The 21,146-nt window shown below is 35.0% G+C and overlaps 1 protein-coding gene across 16 annotated transcripts in view; it reads left to right on the top strand.

The window, feature by feature from the left end:
- Positions 1 to 21,146, top strand: part of LOC116431829 (uncharacterized) — a 223,503-nt gene that overhangs the window by 177,717 nt on the left and 24,640 nt on the right. For all 16 annotated transcript variants that reach the window (XM_076365716.1, XM_031987754.2, XM_076365719.1 and 13 more), the window contains one exon: positions 19,844 to 20,174. In XM_076365716.1, the coding sequence (XP_076221831.1) occupies positions 19,844 to 20,174 (331 nt within the window). The remainder of the gene's footprint in view (positions 1 to 19,843; positions 20,175 to 21,146) is intronic.

The raw sequence follows: 21,146 nt of genomic DNA, 5'->3' as shown, positions 1-21,146 counted from the left end.
CATAACTGAAAGTCCTCAAGTAGAATCCTCCTCATCGCATTAAATGAGAACAACATCAAATCACAAGAACCAAAGAAGAAAAACAATAACTCGAAGTCCTCAAACAGAACCCTTCTCCCATCAGTGTCCAGGTACACGCAACTCCTTCCCCGTATCCCTAAATCCCGAAAAATCCGAAGCATTTAACAAAGATTCCCATTTAATACGTTGACTGCCACGAAACACATCAGCGTTTTATGTACCACTTATCCTTTCTATAGCGAAGATACAAAGCAAGATTAATTCTTTGATATGAAAATTCTTATATTACTCTATTATCTAGTTATTTACGTTGCAGAAAGTTTGTATTCGAAATCTATTATCTTTCAAGTAATATTTATTTTCTTGTAATTTGAAAGCTCCGGTCATCGGTGACCACCGTGGCAATCAAAGTATTAAAGACGTAACCGATCTGGCATCGCCGTTTATCCGGACGCGTCTCTTGAATTTTCCCGTCAGATCTCAATATATTTGAAAGCCTTTAAAAGATTGCGAGTCGGGCCGCGCGCCGCTTGAAGTTCAGGGGAATTTCGGTTAGCGGGTGGTGGCCAGGCGTGCTGCTGAACGCGTATCGACAACGGAGGGGAACGTTCTTGTCGAGACGCGGTTCAAGCTCATCCTTTATCGGTGACAGTCGAAATTCCGGTCCAGCCCTGTTACAAACGATCCGCGGCCGAAGTCGACGCCAGTCAGTTCAGAGTAATTTGAATAATACCCCGGCGAATATTCTATCACGTGGCAGGGCGGAACCGGCTCGGGGGAAAGCCTCTTCCCAACCCCGTGGCATTTTCATTCATTCCTCAATCGACCGTATTAAGTCCGACGAGAGGGCATTGTCGCGATGGCTCGAAGCCTTTTTCTCGACGGAGTTGCCGCGTAGCAAGAAGGGCCAGCGCCTATCTTGATGCCGAGTCGCTCTCCTACGTTTTCTTGCTCTCCTTCCCTATTGTTTTTTTTTAATGCTAGAAGTACCGAGCATTCAACACTAGAACTGGCGTACTAGTTAACCCCTTACCCTACGATTTATTTCTCAATTATGTTCGATTTGACATTAATAATTATTAAGCAAAAGAATAAAATGATAATCTTTACTATATTACAAATACAAGGAATGAAATCACTTTCTAGAAATTGCTGCCGCGGTAATACTTAATCTTCATCTGAAATTATAGCTCAATCTTGTGGAACAAGATAATTAGCGAATAACAGACAGGATTTAAAGCATACACAATGTAATCGTGAACAAAAATTTTATTTTGTCTTACAAGAATCTTCTGATATAACGTAATTAATCTCTTCGATATCGATTTCCTTTTCAAACACAGAGATAATTATAATTTCCAATTGCTTGCAGCTCATATCGTTCAAACAGATACAAATTCACCGATATAAACACGGTCGGAGGAAACCATGGAAAATATTAATATAATTAAACTAACAGCAAATATATACATACTTCGTCAGCATCTTCAAAAAAATTAACGCAAGAACTACCAAACTATCAAATCGATTAATCCCTATCTTCTAAAAGAAAATATATATAAAAATTCCTTCGACGACTAGTTTAACCAAAGGGTTAAAGGTACTCCACAAGTATCTCACTAGAAATATTCAACAATTTCTAAAACTAACTTGACGAGAAATCACACATAAATCAATACACAGAACAATTTTATTCCAATATTCCATATACCGATACACTATACAAAGTTCAACAATAAACATAAAACTCCACAATTCGTCAAATCCACGACTGAAAGGCGCCTAGAACGCAAAGGGTTAATTATCACATCACCAAATCAAATGATTTACTGTTCCTCAAACAATCGACACCTTTTCACTATTTCTAAAAAACCGAATCACCTCTCAACGTTGTTGACGACACTGAAAAATAACAAACATGTTTTGAACCACACAGATGGCACGACACGTGTCGAGTTTCATAAAAATGGAATCACTACGGTACGATATTACAATCTACTCCAATTAATTCTAACGCGACCATTAATTTTTACCTTAAGATACCTTTTCACTATTTCTAAAAAGCCGAATCAACTAATAATAGTTCTCACTTGAATATTTTCAGTATTTGTTTATTAAATTGATTATTACCTTTGTAGCAACAAGTATTTGGACACGATAAATTTGATTAATAAATGTTATTCACGTGGTACACGAATAAAGCGAAAAGAATCGAAAAGTGTTCAATATTTTGAATATATTAGATCATACAGATAATTGATACAATAAAATGATAATCTTTACTATAAAGTATAATAATTGATAACAGAAGAATAATATTTAGTTTTAATTCAGAAGAAACGAGTAATCATTCGTGCGCGTTCGATTCTGTTTAAAATTTTCGAGTCTGACACGTCATTGTAAGGCAAGGGGTTCAAATGACTGGTTTTGATTTGTTTCTTTGCGCGTAGCAAGAAGGGCTAGTGCCTATCTTCATGCCGAATCGCTTTCTCACGTTTTCTTACTCTCCTTCCCTATTGTTTTTTTTTAACGCTAGAAGTACCGAGCATTCAACACAAGAACCAGCTACACTAATTAAAACGACTGGTTTTGATTTGTTTCTTCGCCACGTAGCAGGAAGGGCCAGGCGCCTATCTTCGAGTCGGTTTTCCACGTTTTTTTGCTTCCTTTCCCTGTTGTTTGTTTAACACTAGAACTACCGAATAGTTAACACCGAAACTAGCGTAATAGTTAAAATGACTGGTTTCGATTTGCTTGTTTTATAATGATTGATATTTTAAAAGTATTGAATATTCGAAATGATGTTGGACATAAATAGTTTCAGTTGGATACTTGAATGAATGTCTGAAGAAACTGAGAATAATCTATTGTTACAATTTTTAGAGGGATTCTGTATTAATTGTATTAAATACTCGGTAGTCCTAGTGTTAATTAACAGTGAAAATGACTGGTTTTGATTTGTTTCGCAATTATTGATATCTTAAAAGCAAAAGTATATATTAATACATAATTAATTATAAATTAATTTATACGTTTTATTTATATCACGTATTTAGTACGTAAACTTTTTTATTACCCATTTCCGTGTTAAAGGGATAAGAGCAAGCTTTAATATTGAGGGTTAAAAATACAGTTTTCGAAGTATCTCGGAAAGTAACGCATTCAGGGAAAAATATTTATGGAGAAAATATAGTTGTAGGAAAATGGATCTTCCTCTATAATTCAACATTTTCCTGTCTTTCTTCTATCTCTAACAGACCTCGAGATATCACCTCGGCCCAATTGCGTGACTCACCACGTATTCGTTACAGCGCACTGCAGTGGTGGTTAGCACGTGTCACATTTTAACTGCGGTATCTCTTCAAGCTTTCCAATCGACAACCAGTGATTCATAGCACAGAATAATTGCTGAAAACATTGTCAATGTTGCTGATTTTTTCGAGAATATATGGGCAAATAAGTACTTCTTCCTGTACGTACGAATCGTACACATAAATTTCCATTAAAATCGAATAATGTTTTTCCAAATAAATTATTCGCAAAGAAGACTACAATTTTGTATTCGGAATTCAAGCAAAATTTCTATATATTATTAGTTCTTTATGCGTTTGAACTCGTGATCCTAATTAGAACAAGTATATTATCTACATGTTAGTTTCCAAGGTATCTCAAAACTGCATTATATTCTCCATCTTCAACTTCGAGGGCTGTTTTGGAAGTTTGCCCAAATCATTGAGATGTTCAAGATGTCCTTGTACAATATAAATAGTATCCTTCATTAAACATCCTTGGTATCATTGAAATTTCTTGATAGGTTCTATAACAGTATTAAAATAACGTGTTAAAATGTACAAAGATTTTTGTTTTAATAAAACACTCCGTATATATAAATGATTGAACTCAATAGTTCTATTTTTCTGTGAATGTATTGCGTACTGGCAACGAGAAATTATGAAGACACTTAGCTATGCAACTTTGCCAATTACCGCAGCATTTAAAACATATTAAAAATATCAAAGATTTTTCAAATAATCTTCTAGAGATTCCGCCAACTTAGGTATCGAATGCTTAAACACTTAAGTATTAATTCTTGCTGCTTAAATCTTGCTGTTGCAGCAGTTAAATCATTTTTTTGCAACTTGATACTGCAAACATGAGAGTTTGATCTCAGCAAAATGTCGACATTCGTCTGCAAAGGGTTAAAATGTTAAATATATTAAAATATATTACATAACAATATGATATATGAATTTTTCTATGTTTAGTGATGTAAGTTCAGATCCGCACAATTCAGTTTTCCAAAAATTAGCCGCTACGCAATGTGTTAATCTTTATTTCTTTTAACATATTCTTAGTTTTCTAAAAATTAGTTACTCCGCAATGTGTTAATCTTTATTTCTCTTAACATATTTTTAATATTCGTTGTTTCTCTGATATTTTAGATTAGAAACCATTAGCCAAAGTAAGTATGTTTAAGTAACTTTTTCCAGCCTGTTTCTATTAATAGTTTTATTAACGACATCCGTAAAAATGAATTATTTCGCATCGACTAAAGTCGTTTAATAATAGGCAGTTGTAAAGTTCTAGATTAACCGCGCCGTAAATTGTAATGGAAATTAGCGGACAAACGCGTTCGATAGCCGTGATTGTAATTTAGCATAGAGAGCTCGTTGTGACCACGCGTAATGGGATCTGTATTATCATTGTAGTAACCAGGTTGCTAGAAATTCCGCGCTGACGCCTTCGCTCTAGGTACGATCATAATTTTCGCGCGAGGTGAATAATGAATCTCGTAAAAGCCTAATATTTAGGACAACTTATTTCCTGTCGATCACTTAGAAATTAATCCCATAAACGTGAAGAAGCATTTTTACATTCATAAATATTTACGGAAAACGTTTCCATAATTCAACGAGTTTCTCGCGAATAACATTTTTGATGGCAAGCATTTTCCTGCTTTTGGGATTTACTTTGATACAGACACAAAGGGGATTTCAAAGCGGACAGGTGGTACAATTAATTGAAAAAATTATATTGAGAAATATTTTGTGTTAAGTGATTTAAACTTGGGGTGAAAACGAGAAACAATTTTGTTCTCGCGTTAATGCAAAATCCATACAAATAATTTTCATTGTATTATACATAATTTATTTACCTTTAATAATAATTTACCGTAATTTATTCACACGTTATTAATGTATTAATAACTATTACGTTAATCAATACATTGTATTTTGTAATATTAATGCAAAGTCGAGGTAAATAAATTATATATAACACAATGAAAATTATTTATCTTAATATTACATTAATATTAGATGTTATATCCAAACTGAAATCACACGTCTATATTAATACATTAGTAACTATTACATTAATTAAAACACTGTACTTTATCAAATTACTGCAACATACAATAATGTATAAGGTATTAATTCACTGCTATTTACTAATTCGTTGGTACCAGTTCACCAAAATCGACTGATTCTTGAAATTCTAGTAATTCGCGAGAACTTACTAAATCAACCTAAATATACCTATATATTATACACGTTTATATATTTATACACATTTAGGTTGATGATTTAGTAAGTTCTCGTGAATTACTAGAATTTTATGAATCAGTAGACTTTGGTGAATTAGTGCGAACGAGTTATCGAATATATATAGATAACAGGTACATTACTGGTGCCTTCACCTCACAAAACCTTACAAAATTTCGTCCAGAAAAGGAACTGGTAACCGATTTTCAGCTGATAGCGAGTCTCTCTTCCCTCTTCCCGCAAAGATGCGTTGATACTCTATACTGCATCACGGGTGAAATATATTGTGTACTGATACGAGTAATTTACTGGTGGTAAACCTATTTCCCGACTCGTTGATATCGGAAATCGTTGAGGTCATTAACCTTATCTCTTTGTCGATCCGTAATGCTAGAGGGCAGAGTGAAAATCGTTAGGGAAAAACTTCGGCGGCTAAGTAGAACTGCCATAGGTAATTTATTTTCCACGCTGAACGGACTTCTAAAGAAATATTACCGCCTAAAACTACTGCGTTACCGGTCGGTTCCTCTCCAGGAATTTACTATGCGAAATTAATAATCTTTTTGTGCTGGTTAAACGAGACATCTTTATTCTCTGCCTTCGAATGAAACAGCGACAAAATGGCTACGCGCGTAATGTTCCTGGAACTTAGATATAGGTTAGTTTTGGTTATTTGGTAACGACTTCTGATTATTATTTCTATACTATGCTGTATTATATGTAATAAATATAAAATAAATATATAAAAATATATAAAAATATATAAAAAACAATATATTAAAGGGTCACTCAAATTTTTCGAAATTTTGTATGTGAAATGGAGGATTTTTCTTACGTTTTCAATCAATGAAATTGATATTTGGATATTTATTGAAATAGATTTATTCGGTTGATTTCCTTCATACAAATTATAACGACATATTGCTATGCATAGATTTAACAAATGCATTAAATGTCAGCTATATAAATCATTTTATTCAACGAACAATCCGCCAAATCGTTTCTCAAGATACTTTATAATAGTGATTCACAGTTACAAATGAAATCTGTTACAAAATCAGTTAATCTATTCCATAAATTACATAGATACCCTGGAATAACAGTTAAATTAATAAATTACTCTAATAAAGCAATGAATTAAATATATTTCTATCACTGTATGAATCAAAGCCAACATAAATTAAAAAATAATATTTACAATCGCTCCTACATTAAGCGCGAAATTTAAAATTCCTGCCAACTGTTATCTCAACGCGAGGGACGCAGACTTAAAAGTTTATTTAATTTATTAGAAACGTTATCAAAACGAAAATTTATTAAAACACGTCGCATGACTTTGGTGTACACACACGTTTAACACACATTAGAATTGTAACTCGTAATTCCCACGAGCCCGGGTCATTACCCTAATGAAATAATGTTCACGCGCATTGTTAGACTGTTATACGACCGTGGACTATATTCAGACGTTTCCTTTGGCTCGCGTAGACTTCGCCTGAATTTCAATATTTCACGTCGCACCAGAGAAAATCTGTTTAATCCAATCCTCGTGAGCGGAAGAAATCTTGGAGCGTAGAGCAACGTTATGAAAAAAATGCCCGGGAAAGAATGGGAAAACCGTAACATTTTTATGGCAGTTCCGGACAGACTGAAATAAAATCACAAGCGGGTGATTCCGGTGTTTTACAGTGTTCCTCGAAACGGAGAACGTTTCCAGAACTCTCTTTCTCTCTCTCTCTCTCTCTCTCTCTCTCTCTCTCTCTTTCTCTCTTTGTGGATATAGCTGCGACAAACTGATGTTTTGATATTTCAGTTGTTGTTGGTGTTTCGACTCTTTTGGTACGAGTTTGCGACAGTGAAATTAGTGTTGTTTACAGTCTTTATGTGTTACTGTTCAGATTACATCTTCGAGGAATTCGAAGTGCTATTGATACTAGAAGATAAAGTATTGTAGTGGGTTTTAAAGTATTTTAAATGAAGATATTCAGGGAAATTAGTTGAAAATTGCACGGTTTTGTTTTTGATTTAATGTGTTAATTCGATTTAATTAGTTGACTGCCACGGTGGTCATCGATAACCGGAGCTTCTAAATTAGTTGAGAACAGTTATAATTTGTTAGAATACTGACGTCGAATGACAATGTACAATAGCGTGAATAAATAGATGATAGGATGACCTAATTATTGAAATGCTAGAAAGGAAGTAATCGGTCCTTTTTATCTTTACTACAAAAGAATAAGCGATAGATGAAACTCTGAAGTTTTTCGTGGCAGTCAACGTGTTAATTAATGAAAACGGCTTTTCCCATTTTAGTGAATAAATAAGTACATTATATTTATTTTACTTATTTATTTATAACACTTTTTGATAGACAAATTGTCCAAAACTTTGATTATTCATTTGAAAAGTTAGAAATTTGCCAAAAATGTGTAGCTATATACGTAAATACAGTTTCGTGACGCTGTATATTACATCTTTATTACGAATTAAATCCCATTGCTAATCACCAAGACATTTCTAACGGGTATTTAAAGAGAACGAAGTGAAAGTAAGGAATTTCGGTGGAAAATAGACAGTCGAGAGGAACGTAACAGCTTGTTTCGTCGATTCGCATCAGGGAAAATAAAATGAATCGCGTTCGCTGCGTTGTCCGCTTGTAACTTCGGCTCGATTTCCGCTTCGTGTAACTCCCCGCAATTTCCAACGGTACGTAGAAATCTTTGGTTGCGCGTTGCGCGCAAATTTCATTACCGAGACCGCATCAACCAAATTAATAACACGCCGAAAAACATGCTGACCGGTCCGCGATATTTTCCAAGGAGAAGCAGCTCCGAAAAATCGAATAATATTTCTGTGTATCCGGGTTTCTAACATTGTTCGAATGTCGTAGACAGTTCACGTCATTTTCACCTGTAGTTTTAATATTTTATATCTATTTTTATATATCTATTTATTTATTATTTAAGTAATAATCATAATTATTATTTAAATAATAGTAAACAGATACATAACAATAATAACAATAATAAATAGTTCAAAATTGCAGGAGGACTGAACTATTTTATTACTTAAAAAATGCACGAAAAATTTTATTATATTTCCAATATAAGAATTTTATCCAGTTCATTTTAACGTATGTGCAATGTTAATATTGATTGAAATACAGTGAAACCTTTGTATGAAATAAACTGAGCAAATTCGTGGGACAAAAATCTTCAAATAAGAGAATTTCCGCACAAGAGAAGGACAATTAGGTTAACGTTCCACTCTTTTAACGTTCCAAAGAATTTAATAGCTGAGACAAACTGAAATAAAACGGATACCATTCGTAATTACATACGTAGATGACACAATTTCGATTTAATTGCAATTCCTCTGAGTTGTTCTTTAATTAACGATGGTTAATTTCGTTACACCATACGTTTGTACTAGATGTTGCTTTTTTTTCATTTAAATGGTACTAGATATTTACGTGAATTACGAACTAGACGATAATGAGCAGATTTCTGTCTATATCAATACAGTGACACATTTAGTAGAAAATGTGTGCATTGTAATAAGAAACTCGGAGTTCAGATAACAGGTGTTCATCCGTATAACGGAAATTCAGGTGTATTTACACAATTTAGTAATTTGTAGTTGCGTATAGGATGGGATACAGTGTAAGCGAATAAGCTTCCGTAGTCTAATTACTCAAAAGCAAACTTACGTAATATTATAATTGAGTTGCAACTAGTATTTCGCTCCTAATTGAGTGCCAACTTTCGTCCACTTTAATTGGCAAGATAATAATGTGGTAATTACTTAAGTTCTGCATAAGAATAAAGCAGACTCGATTAGCCAAACTATAATGCGATCAATGATTAGCAGACTGTGAATATTCATGAACTGCCGAGTAGAGAAGAATGAATTCTATAATTCAACTTTTCGTTTCGTAAAGTAAACGATTTGACCAATTAATTGCTCGTTTGTAACTAAATAACTGCGATTCATCTTAAAGCAAATCCTTAGTATTTCGCATTAATATTTTCCTGTTCCAACGAATGGATATTGATCAAAGGTATAAATCTATTAAATGTTTGAGTGTCAAGCTTTTCCTTACACTGAAAGTGCCAAATTACGTTTATTTATTTGCTTTTTTTACAACTATTTCTTCTTATTTTTATTGTCACCTGCTTAAAAATGGAAAAATGGAATGATGGCATTATGCAGAATTTTTGTAATTATGTATTTCTACTTTTATGCTGCTTAAAAATCATCCGCGCCTTCATCTGCTATTATCTGCTTAAAAATGGAAAAATGGAACCATCGTATTATACACAATTCTCCCAATGATTTATTCCTATTTTTTTTACCATCTGTTTAAAACTGGAAAAATGGAACCATCGCATTATGCAGAATTTTTGCAATTATTTATTCCCATTTTTCTTGCCACCTGCTTAAAAATGGAAAAGCGAAGCCATCGTATTATACACAATTCTCCCAATTTCGTATTTTTATTATCACCTGTTTAAAAAATGGAAAATGGAGAAATCAAGCACAAGAGGTTAACAACAGAAAGCCGCATTGAACAGCAGGCTCACCGCAGTTTGGCCAAATGTATTGTAACAGATCGATGATAATCGTTCCCCGAGCGTAATTGAATTACAAATCAAAACGAAACAAAAGGGACACGAGGATAGAGAATCCCGGTCTTCTAGGCTGCGAAAGGTCACCCTCCCGAGAATTGAAATTCGACTCTTTAACAGCTAGGAACGCGGAAGCCTTCTTGAGAGGTTTCTTAGTTCCGGGCCACTCCGCCGTGGCTCTTGGAAAAATAATTTCAGCGAGATGAAGCCGAGGAAATTGCTTTGATTAAAATATTGGAGATCCCAGCCGGAATAAGATGCTGGCGGCTAGGTGAAGGTCGGTTAGGATATTGTGCCTTAAATCGAATAGGAATGGAAACTTAGCAATTTGCTAGGTTCCCTCGTCGATCTCGTTGTTCAAAGCGAATCGAGGGTTGAAAGATTCGAGTGTTCCTCTACTTTTTTCCTTATTTCACCGAGCGTAATCGCATTGTCTCCTCTTCTCGATCGCCTGCCTATTGTTCCGTCGAGGAAAACGAAATCTACCTCGAGAACAAATTATGAATCGTTTGGGGGAGGTTAACAGATTGGGCACAGGGATTTTCGGACAATAGGACGATCAGCAGATTTATTAAAGACTGTGCTCTAGGCTTCGAAGTAGTATTTTCTTCGAGGGTCAAACAATTTGAAAGATGCATCGAGAAATCTACCATCAGAACAAATTATGAATCGTTTGGGGGAGATTAACAGATTGGGCGCAGGGATGTTCGGACAATAGGACGATCAGCAGATTTATTAATGACTTGCTCTAGATTTCGAAGTAGTGTTTTCTTTGGGGGTCAAACAATTTGAAAGATACATCCAGAAATCTACCTTCAGAACAAATTATGAATCGTTTGGGTTTAACAGATTGGGCGCAAGGATTTTTGGATAGTAGGACGATCGGCAGATTTATTAAAGTGCTCTAGACTTCAAAGTAGTGTCTTCTTCGAGGGTAAAACAATTTCAAAGGTGCATCGAGTGAATCGGAATAATGGCTTGATGGAGATGCAGTTGTCTCGCGATGCTTAAACGAAGTGATTCTTTTCAGTGTCTGTGGAGTGCCTTTGAACTGATGACATTTTACGGGAAAGAGTGAATTTATACGAAAAGATAAGAAATTGTGAGGCCTTCCTTTTGTTTATTGTTTTATATAGGAGAATACGAAGATTTAATTTATTGAAATTAATTGTCGAGGTATGAATTAGGTTTCGATGTTGACTTATTTGGGAATGAAGGTTTTTGTAAAAAGTATCTCTTTTTAGTTGCAATTTATTTTATTGCGTTAGTTCATCTGTTTTTTAGTAGCTTAGTCTACTTACTGATACGTTGTGTGAGAGAAACTGGAGTAAGTTTTAAGAGTTTTGTAGATTCACTGAAATCCTGGGAGATGATATCAATTGTATGAGTGTACTCGATGCAGAGACAAGCAGCGTTTACGTTGCTTTAAAATCATATGTAAATGTCAGTGAACCTAGTGTCCAGGTTAAAATGATTGTAATTGAAATATTCTTCATTGCATGTTTATACATCCTTCTATGTCTGTCTCCGTCCCCTTTATTGTATTCATTTTCTGCATCTACTGTGATCACGTTACACCGAGCTCAAGACAGCGAGTAGTGGAGGAACAGTGCAGACCGCGTCAGTGGAATTAATCCGAGCCGATTTCTGTGGAATTTAACCGAGCATCGCTGTACGTGGAGATACGTATCCCCCTAACCCGTTGCCCTATGATTTATTTTTTGCTGTTATCGGTGCAACTACTTCATCGTTAATCATTTGTTTGGGAAGCGCACGATTTTCATGCTTGTTCTATGTCTACTTTTACTTTAAAAGGTAATGATTAATAATAGGAAAGTAATATTCAATTTATATGTAACCCTTTGCGCTGGAGAGGTGACTCTCGGTCACCACTCGATTTGATACAGCAAAACTATGAAGTAGAATATTTAGTAATATTAATATTACTAAATATTAATATAATATAATGTAATATAATATTAATATAATATAATATAATATTAATATATTATACTTATCCAATATTTATTTATTTATTCTAAATTAAACTTTGTATTATTATGTGAAATATTTAACTAAAACAGCTTTCTTGCTTAATTTATCTGTGTACTACCGTTAAATTAGTTTCAAACAATGTCGTCTGTATCTCGTTGAAAAATGTTGAATATTTCCAGTGGGAAACTTTCGAGTGCAAAGGATTAAAGAATATAAAGAACACTTAGGTCTCCCAGATTCGGTTTGTAATTTTCATCACGAGTCTGACACGATATTATAGACGAAGGGGTTAAGTAGCCTCGAGTGCATCCGCATCTTCGGCCATTAAACTTCGGTCGCGTCGTTAGGCGTGCAGCCAGAACACTGCCAGCTGAAAATATCCGCTGGGTCAGCGGTAACACGGACGACCCCGAAAACCCCGCGAAATCCAGCTACTCCGGGGAAAAAAACGAATTATCCCGGGGAGTGTATTCCGTTTTTCGATGCGTCATGATTCCCCCGTGTCGGCACGTCTTAATGATGCAGCCCACGAGCCCACGAGTCCCTCTCCGATCGATCCGTCGCGTTGCGCTGTCTCGGCACAATCCATTTGTTAGTGATATATGAGTTTAGGCCTGGTTTACTATGAGAACGTGAATTCTCTGCCATTTTTTCAAATCGAGATGTGTTCGATAAGCGTCGTCCTTTGTGATTCAGTTTCAAAGATCTCTTATTGCATGGGCAATAAAATCAAACAGCGAAGTGCATACTCGTCGCAGAGAGAGTACACCTGTAATATGAGTCGCACAGAAGTTAATGAGATTAAATCGATTATTTGATATTTCATGATTCTTATGAATTTCATTGGAATTAATAATATTATTTTTAGTTATTCAAGGATTTACTCGTTTTTTCTAGGTCAGGAAACCTCTTTCTGTAGATTCTGAATGGGTTATGTAATACTTTTGGAAGCCAAAACATTGACTTTCAATTTTTGATTTGTGGACTTAAACTATTCCGAATTTATCAAAATTAGAGCAATACATTTCCTGAGATTCAAATGGTCCCCCAAATACAATTCTATCTCTACGTACATTTAGTTACAAATTTCTCGCAAGAACTAATTGAAAAATGTTGAATATTCCTAGTGAAAGACTTCCGGGTGCAAAGGGTTAATAATTAGAAATATTTCCCTTGTTTTCCTGCTACAAAGGGTTAAACAGCTTACAAAATAAAAATTCTGAATTACGTCAAGTTAACCCGTCCAATGATTTTAGTGTTAAGTAAATATATTTAGTAATAATGTTTCACCCCGAGTCGGCTAGTCATTGTTAATATTAGAACAATAAAAAAGAGATCTGTCACGCTCAGGCGAGCGTTCCAGCAGGCGGGTCAAAATGACCCAGCATCCGTTGGGGAGGGTTATAGCCGAAGGCAGCAAGATTATCGGGGAAGTACAAGGAAACGCGCACTGGAATACGATCGACGGTCTAGAATCTCAATCTACATTGAGTCAAATTTAATCTGCCCTTAGCTCGGAAGTGGACCTTACGAATTGCAAATAGGATTTCCTCGCTTCCCGTTGAGCCCACGCTTTCTAATCGACGCGGAATTTTCAAGCGTAGTTTCCCTAAGCTTTCTATGTCCTTTATTGACGTTATTAGCTTTAATGCTTTCACGGCCTGGAATATTATATTCATAAGTAGCTTCCGGGTGAGAGACTTGTTCACTAGAAAATTCTTCCCAACGTTTCGCCATCATTGTAGCTGGCTTCATCAGGGATTAACCCTTTGCTGTACAATGACGAGTGAGACTCGTGATGAAGATTTCTAGATCTAGTTAATAACAATCAATGTTATTCGTTACCCACGGATCAAAGCAACTATTTTGCTAATATCAATTTGTTATCTTCAAATGAAATTTCCAGCTGAAGTAGAATGGACAATTTTGTTGCATTTCGATAGGAAAATGTTTCGTTTAGTAGCGAAAGTAAATAGTATGTCAAAGAGTTAAAAACATATTGATACTGTGTGCCTAGGAAGACTGTCTTTATATAGGTACCTAGTTCATGTTCCGGATCAGTAACCACTGGAGTTTTTAATTGTTCAGCGGACCAATTGTCAAGTGAATACATTCAGTAATTAATCCCTTGTCCTATGATTTCTTTCGCAATTCTGTTTGATAAACCAGTTTAACGTTAATACCTTAGTAGAAAATGAAAAGAATTTCATGCTTATTCCGTGTCTACGTTTACACTAAAGGTTAAAGATTGACAGTATACAAGTAATATTTCATTTGTATGAAAAATAAATGAATCATATTTAAATTTATCGAATTAGGTCGAACATTTTCATCTCGACTCTGACTCGATGTTATAGAAGTGGTTAATCCCTTGCTACACAATGACGAGTGAGACCGTCTCACTGTTTAACACTAGAACTACCAAATGGGTCAACTTGACTCGTTCCTACGTTCTTCTTTCCCAATTATTAAAAAGATAATAGATGCCTCTGCGGAATTACTAAAGAAATTGATTTAGTAATAGCTAAACTAAATCATAAGTCACCTGAAATCTTAGCAGCCGTATTCTTAGAGTTCCCATAGACAAATTTCGAAATGTCTATTTCACTGCTCGGTTGTTCTAGTGGTAAACAGTTTACGGTGCTTTCTACAAACTAATCATTCTTCAAAGTGCATTTCAAATTAAACATTTCTAGTAATAGAGTTATCGAGAAAAAAAACTGCAAAAGGAATTCAGAGTGTAAAGTAGTTATACACCAGTCGTCATAGATCAATTCATTTTAGCATCGTGACTATGGATAATTGTGTTGCATTGTTTACACCGACATTTGTACCTTCCGGAAATTCTCTATGTTGGCAACTCAATTTTATTGGGTCAAACTCTGTACAAAGTCGATTTACCATCATCTCTTGTATACACGAAACGTGTATACCCACTGAAACTTATACTGGGCTGACAAAAGCTACGAAACGAACTTTTAAGTGTGATATACACGCTCTAGAAGCTGATACTAATTTTTCTAGCGTCAATTGAGGAACTAACGATAAAGGATAATGGACTTCATCAAACCAAGAACATAATTATAGTAGTTTCAGCCTCTACTTTTACTTCGCTTGTAAAAACGGGAAGTTTACTGGGTAAATACTACAAACACTTAACTCCTTGCTTGAAATCGATTTTAAACTTTAATCACATTTGCCTTGATAATGAGTTCCACAAACTTCTCTCGCACGTTCTTCGGGAACCGCAACGCTGTTTTTCAACACGTGCATTCCGTATATTTATTATGAATGGACCTCGAATTACCTCGATAAATCTTCTATTTCTTCGTTTAAAACCTCGTCAGTAGCCTCTAATTACCGTACCTGTACTTTCACCGTGATCAGTCGAATACCTACAAAATAAAGGTAAAGTTTATATGATACATTTCTTTAGTAAACAGAAACAAAAGGAAAGATTTTTCTTTTAACTTTAAGACTAATTAATGATAAAACATACAGGAATTACGAAGGAGAATCATTTTATTTCAATATTCCACGTATTGATGCATTATACAAATCTTAATATTATATATGTTACAGTAAATTTGACTAATCCGGCAATTTTACATAACCACCTGGAAATTATGCATAATCATCAATAACATTGGAGAATGGTTATACATAATCACCAACGGATTATGTGTAACCTACGCTTTATCATATTGCCCGGAATATATATATATATATATATATATATATATATATATAAGACTATAATTTTGCTGTATCAAATCAAGTGGTGACTCTGTCATCTGTCGAGTGCAAAGGACTAATATCTCAGGATTAGAATATAACTTATAAGATCGAAGGACAGAATTCGTTCGACCAGGTGCTACGCGTAACTTTCACTCGAGGGGTTAACAAAGGAGCTGGCAGGGATGAAGAGAAATAGAGATTCAGAATAAAGATGCTCGTATTTCCTTTGAATCGTGGATCGCATTCTTAAAAAGGCGAGACGTGTATTTAGCGGAACGAGAAAAGAAAATGTTGGTGTGAATGCTGAGGGATACGTGGAAAAAAAGCGGAGGGACAGAGTATGAAAGATAAAGAGCGCGGATTCGGTCGGGGTCAACGGAAGTACGAGAATTCTGAGGTGAGAGGGGAAGAAAAGAAGAGTGGGCGGATGAGAATTTCCTCGGCGAAACGAACGTTGCAGAATAAATAGAAGGAGAAGCTGGCGTGAGCCTGATCCTTTGTCGGTGCACGTTTGTGCGTGTTTGTGTGTTTGTGTAAATGAGTGGGTGCGAACGAAGGTGACGTACGTGTAGATACACGTGATCAGAATGGAAAAAGAAAGAGTGATAAGAAATCGCTGAGAGAAATATATGTCGACAAGCTGTAGGAGCGATGATATCAAAATTCGAGCACGGCAAATGTAGACTGATAACGAGTGCCACCAATTACTTTCGTAATGGGTATTTCAATTTAGAGTGCCGGGTATATGTGTAGGTAGAACGTGATTGCTGGAATATGAAAACTTATGGAAAATTATATGGTTTATGAGATGAGAAGCTCATCGGAAATTGCGGTGCTGAAAAGATGAAATGAGGAAGAATAATTTTTTATGTATTTGTATCTTGGATTTACTGAAATATTTGATTCTCCTGGTATTTGGTATTTGCTATTTGCTATTTGGTATTTGCTATTTGGTATTTAATATTTGATATTTGATATTTGATATTTGATATTTGATATTTGATATTTGATATTTGATATTTGATATTTGATATTTGATATTTGATATTTGATATTTGATATTTGATATTTGATATTTGATATTTGATATTTGGTATTTGATATTTGATATTTGATATTTGATATTTGATATTTGATATTTGATATTTGATATTTGATATTTGATATTTGATATTTGATATTTGATATTTGATATTTGATATTTGATATTTGATATTTGATATTTGATATTTGGTATTTGATATTTGATATTTGATATTTGATATTTGATATTTGATATTTGATATTTGATATTTGATATTTGATATTTGATATTTGATATTTGATATTTGATATTTGATATTTGATATTTGATATTTGATATTTGATATTTGATATTTGATATTTGATATTTGATATTTGATATTTGATATTTGATATTTGATATTTGATATTTGATATTTGATATTTGATATTTGATATTTGATATTTGATATTTGATATTTGATATTTGATATTTGATATTTGATATTTGATGTTTGATATTTGATATATGTTGTTTACTTAATTTTTTGCCATATGCGATTTTCAAATAAATGTAGATTGACAAACGTCACCTATTTTAAAATTAATAAAATCAATGCAGAGAACTATTATGAACTCTATACAGCGTTCCAGAACAATGAATATTAATAATTTTAACAAACAGACTAGATAAATAGATAACTACGAATAAATGTCACTTTCAATTTCAAAGATTACTATTACATTCCACAAGTCACATAGCAGCAAAAGTTTGAAACAAAATCAATTCACATCTATATTTTCATTACAAAGGTATCCGTACATAATTTGTCATTCCTACTTTATAGAAATACGAATACATCAAACAAACTTTGAAACAAATTGTTCCAACAGACCATCTCATAAACCAGTTTCCTAATATATTCTTAGCTTATTGTTCGCGAATCACGATCTTGCCAATGTCATCACTAATTCCACCTGACATAACTTAAAGTACCGTCAGTTGCTGGGAACCTGGCACTCGTGATGTCATAGAGGCGGAGACAGTCACTCCGAGAATCCAATCGCGAATCCGGAAAAGACTCTCCCCACTTTTCGTCACGCGACGGATTGGTGGGTGTGAGCGCCTCAACCAATCAGGCGCGCGCCTTCGAATCCGACCACTCAGACGTGAATGCCAAGTTCCCTGCAACGGACGGTAGTAAACAAGTCTGCGAAATATAAATCCATAAATTAAGGGAGCTCTTTTAATCTACCTAGATAATAAGAACACAAAATTGTCTTTCCAATAACTCTTTGGATTTTCAATAACTCGAGTGCTTCTTCCTCAAAGCGTCTGCGCAACAACAAATGAAAAACGGAGTTACAATTCTCCATTCATCGGTTTCCTATAAATATTCAGTGAGGCGGAACGTTCGGAAACCTCTGAATGTCGTCGCCGTGGTCCTGGAATCGCAATCAAAAATCAGATCTCGCAAATTGCGAAGGGCTCGCACTCTTTCTTGAACCTTTTCCCTAGATTCTTCTGAGCGTGGTAGAGGTGAGGGTGGCACGAGTGGATGTTATGATTGAGGGTGGAAGAGTTATAGGGACGTAAGTAATTACGTGAGTGGTTACACAGATTTTACCAACAATGTTTCCTTGGGTAAAGATTCTCCAATACCAACATTAGCCAAGAACAACATTAAACGACAATAACACTGACAGTTACACTCACTTCTCGAATTGTTTATGTGGCTTTGTGTCTAACCGTAGAAATTTGAGAAACTTCTTTTAAAATTCTTTTTTCATATGCACAAAGCGTTGTGTCTTTTTTAAACATACAATTATCTTCCGACGTATTTGTTCTTTGATTCATGATTCAAATAGAATTTAGACTATTTTGGGAGTGATACTTTATGGGTATTGTAAATGAAGATACCATGCCAAACTTCAAAGTAACCTACTTCAAAGCGAATTCTTTGTTGGTATTTCAAACTTTCTCAAGCACATTCCCGAGTGTTAAAATTATTCCTTACTGAAAGAAAGTAAGTTCCATTTGGAATACATATTTCTCAGTACATACCATAGCTCAAAACATTTAAATCGGTGTTTTCCAACGTGTGGCCGTCGCCCCACAGGGGGGCAATTTGATTTTTAAAGCGGGGGGGCAATTTGAAATTTGAAATATCACTTCGTATATTTCACAATATTTACGCACGTAAACAAAATAACAAAAATATTATAATAAATATTCTAAACATATTACAATATAATATTAAAAAGTATATATATGTGCCATAGGGGGGCATAAGAATTTTAGAAACGCTTAAGTAGTGCATGGCACAAAAAATCTTGGGAAACATTGGTCTAGATTGCATCAATCTCTTCCCTAAACAAAAAAAACACAAATCTCTCTACAATTCTAATATTCCCCACTACTCGGCCATATCAGGAACATTCCCAAACAAATACACTTGAACAACAGCTCGAAACAACTAAATAGCATCAATCTCCTAAAGAAAAAACACAAATCTCTCTACAATTCTAATATCCCCCACTACTCGAATCCCAAATCACGAACATTCCCAAATAAATATACTCACATCACATCCCAGAACATCCAGATTTCATCAGTGCAACATTTTATTGAAAGTTTACCACGAAAACAGGGAACATGCGAAGTCCGCGCGAACTAGCTCGAATGGGTATGCTTGAACGTGTCGATGTGAATTGCGTGAGAGAACTGCGAGAAAGAAAGAAAGAAAGAGAAGAGACAAGTAAGGGAGGAAGGAAAGAAAGGAGGAAAGAAAGGAGGAAAGAAAGAACGAAAGAAAGGAGAAAGGCTCCGGCGGGGGCCGCTCGTCCATGTACCGAGGACAGTGATCACATCCTCCTTGGACTGATCGGCTCTTTCTCTCGCTTCTTGATCCGTAGGTACGTCTTCACGATAGTCAGCTACCTGATCGGCGTCTTCATATTCGCGACGATCGTCGGACAGGTCGGGAACGTGATCACCAATCGAAACGCGAACCGTCTGGAGTTCGAAAGACTTCTCGACGGCGCGAAGACCTACATGAGACATCATAAGGTACCGGGTGGCATGAAGAGAAGGGTTCTCAGGTGGTACGACTACAGCTGGTCCCGCGGCAGGATACAAGGGGGTGGAGACATCAATACTGCCCTGGGTCTACTTCCGGACAAGCTGAAGACCGAACTGGCCCTTCACGTGAACCTCTCTGTGTTGAAGAAGGTCACTATCTTTCAGGTGAGCTACCTTGTTTGCTACCTTTGTTACTGTGTTTTCTTAGATTCACGCGGCACTTTGGTTTTGTGAGTTTATTTGGCAAAGTCTAATACTATTTAATCGTTCGAGTGCCATGGATCTTTGCAAAACCGTCGAGAAGTGCCAAGTCCTTTCGTTTCAGTTCAGAAACTGAATGACGCTTTTCTATTTTTAAGTGAGAAGATTGTGAATAGCGCGATTGTTGCGTTTTTCCATTTCTAAGTAGGTAATAACAAAAACGAAAATTAAGTTAATTTGATTCTATTGATCAAAATGACACATTTCTAATTTCTCTTTTTGTAGTTATTAAAAAGATGACAGATGTTTCTCTGAGAAATTATTGAAGAAATTGATTTAGCAATACGAAGACTGAATTGTGAATCGATTAAAGTCTCGATAAATGCACTCTTCGAGTTTTTATAGAGAAATTTCGAAAAGGCAGTTTAACTGCTCGGTGGGTTTAGTGTTAAGAAATTATAGAATAATATGGGAGCTTACAGTAGTATAATCTAACACTTATACCTCAATAATAAGTAACAAAGTATTTGCCATGACAACAAATTAGTAGACTACCATTCGGCTAGCACTAAAACTATCAGTCGGGTCAAAATGACCCATTCCTGGCATCCCCTTTTGCAATTATTAAAAAGATAGATGTTCCTCTGAGAAATTATTAAAGAAATTGATTTAGCAACACGCAAATTGAATTTTCAATCATAGTCTCCATAAATACAAAACCATAGTATTGTGATGCGTATTCGCATAATTGCACCAATCAAAATCGGCTTAAACATTACCAGATAACGTTTAAAAAATTCAATATCCGTCAAATTAACAGATTTCGTAAATCTAGAGTTAATCGTATTAAATGCTCGGTATTTCTAGTTTTAATGTGTTAATGTACACAACTAAAAATCTTCTGTCCGAATCAGGGTTAAAGATGTCGCGTGTATT

The sequence above is a fragment of the Nomia melanderi genome, chromosome 3, assembly GCF_051020985.1.
Source record: "Nomia melanderi isolate GNS246 chromosome 3, iyNomMela1, whole genome shotgun sequence".
NCBI classification, from domain to species: domain Eukaryota; kingdom Metazoa; phylum Arthropoda; class Insecta; order Hymenoptera; family Halictidae; genus Nomia; species Nomia melanderi.
The sequence above is the reverse complement of the archived record's forward strand: the minus strand, read 5'-3'. Positions and strand labels throughout refer to the sequence as shown.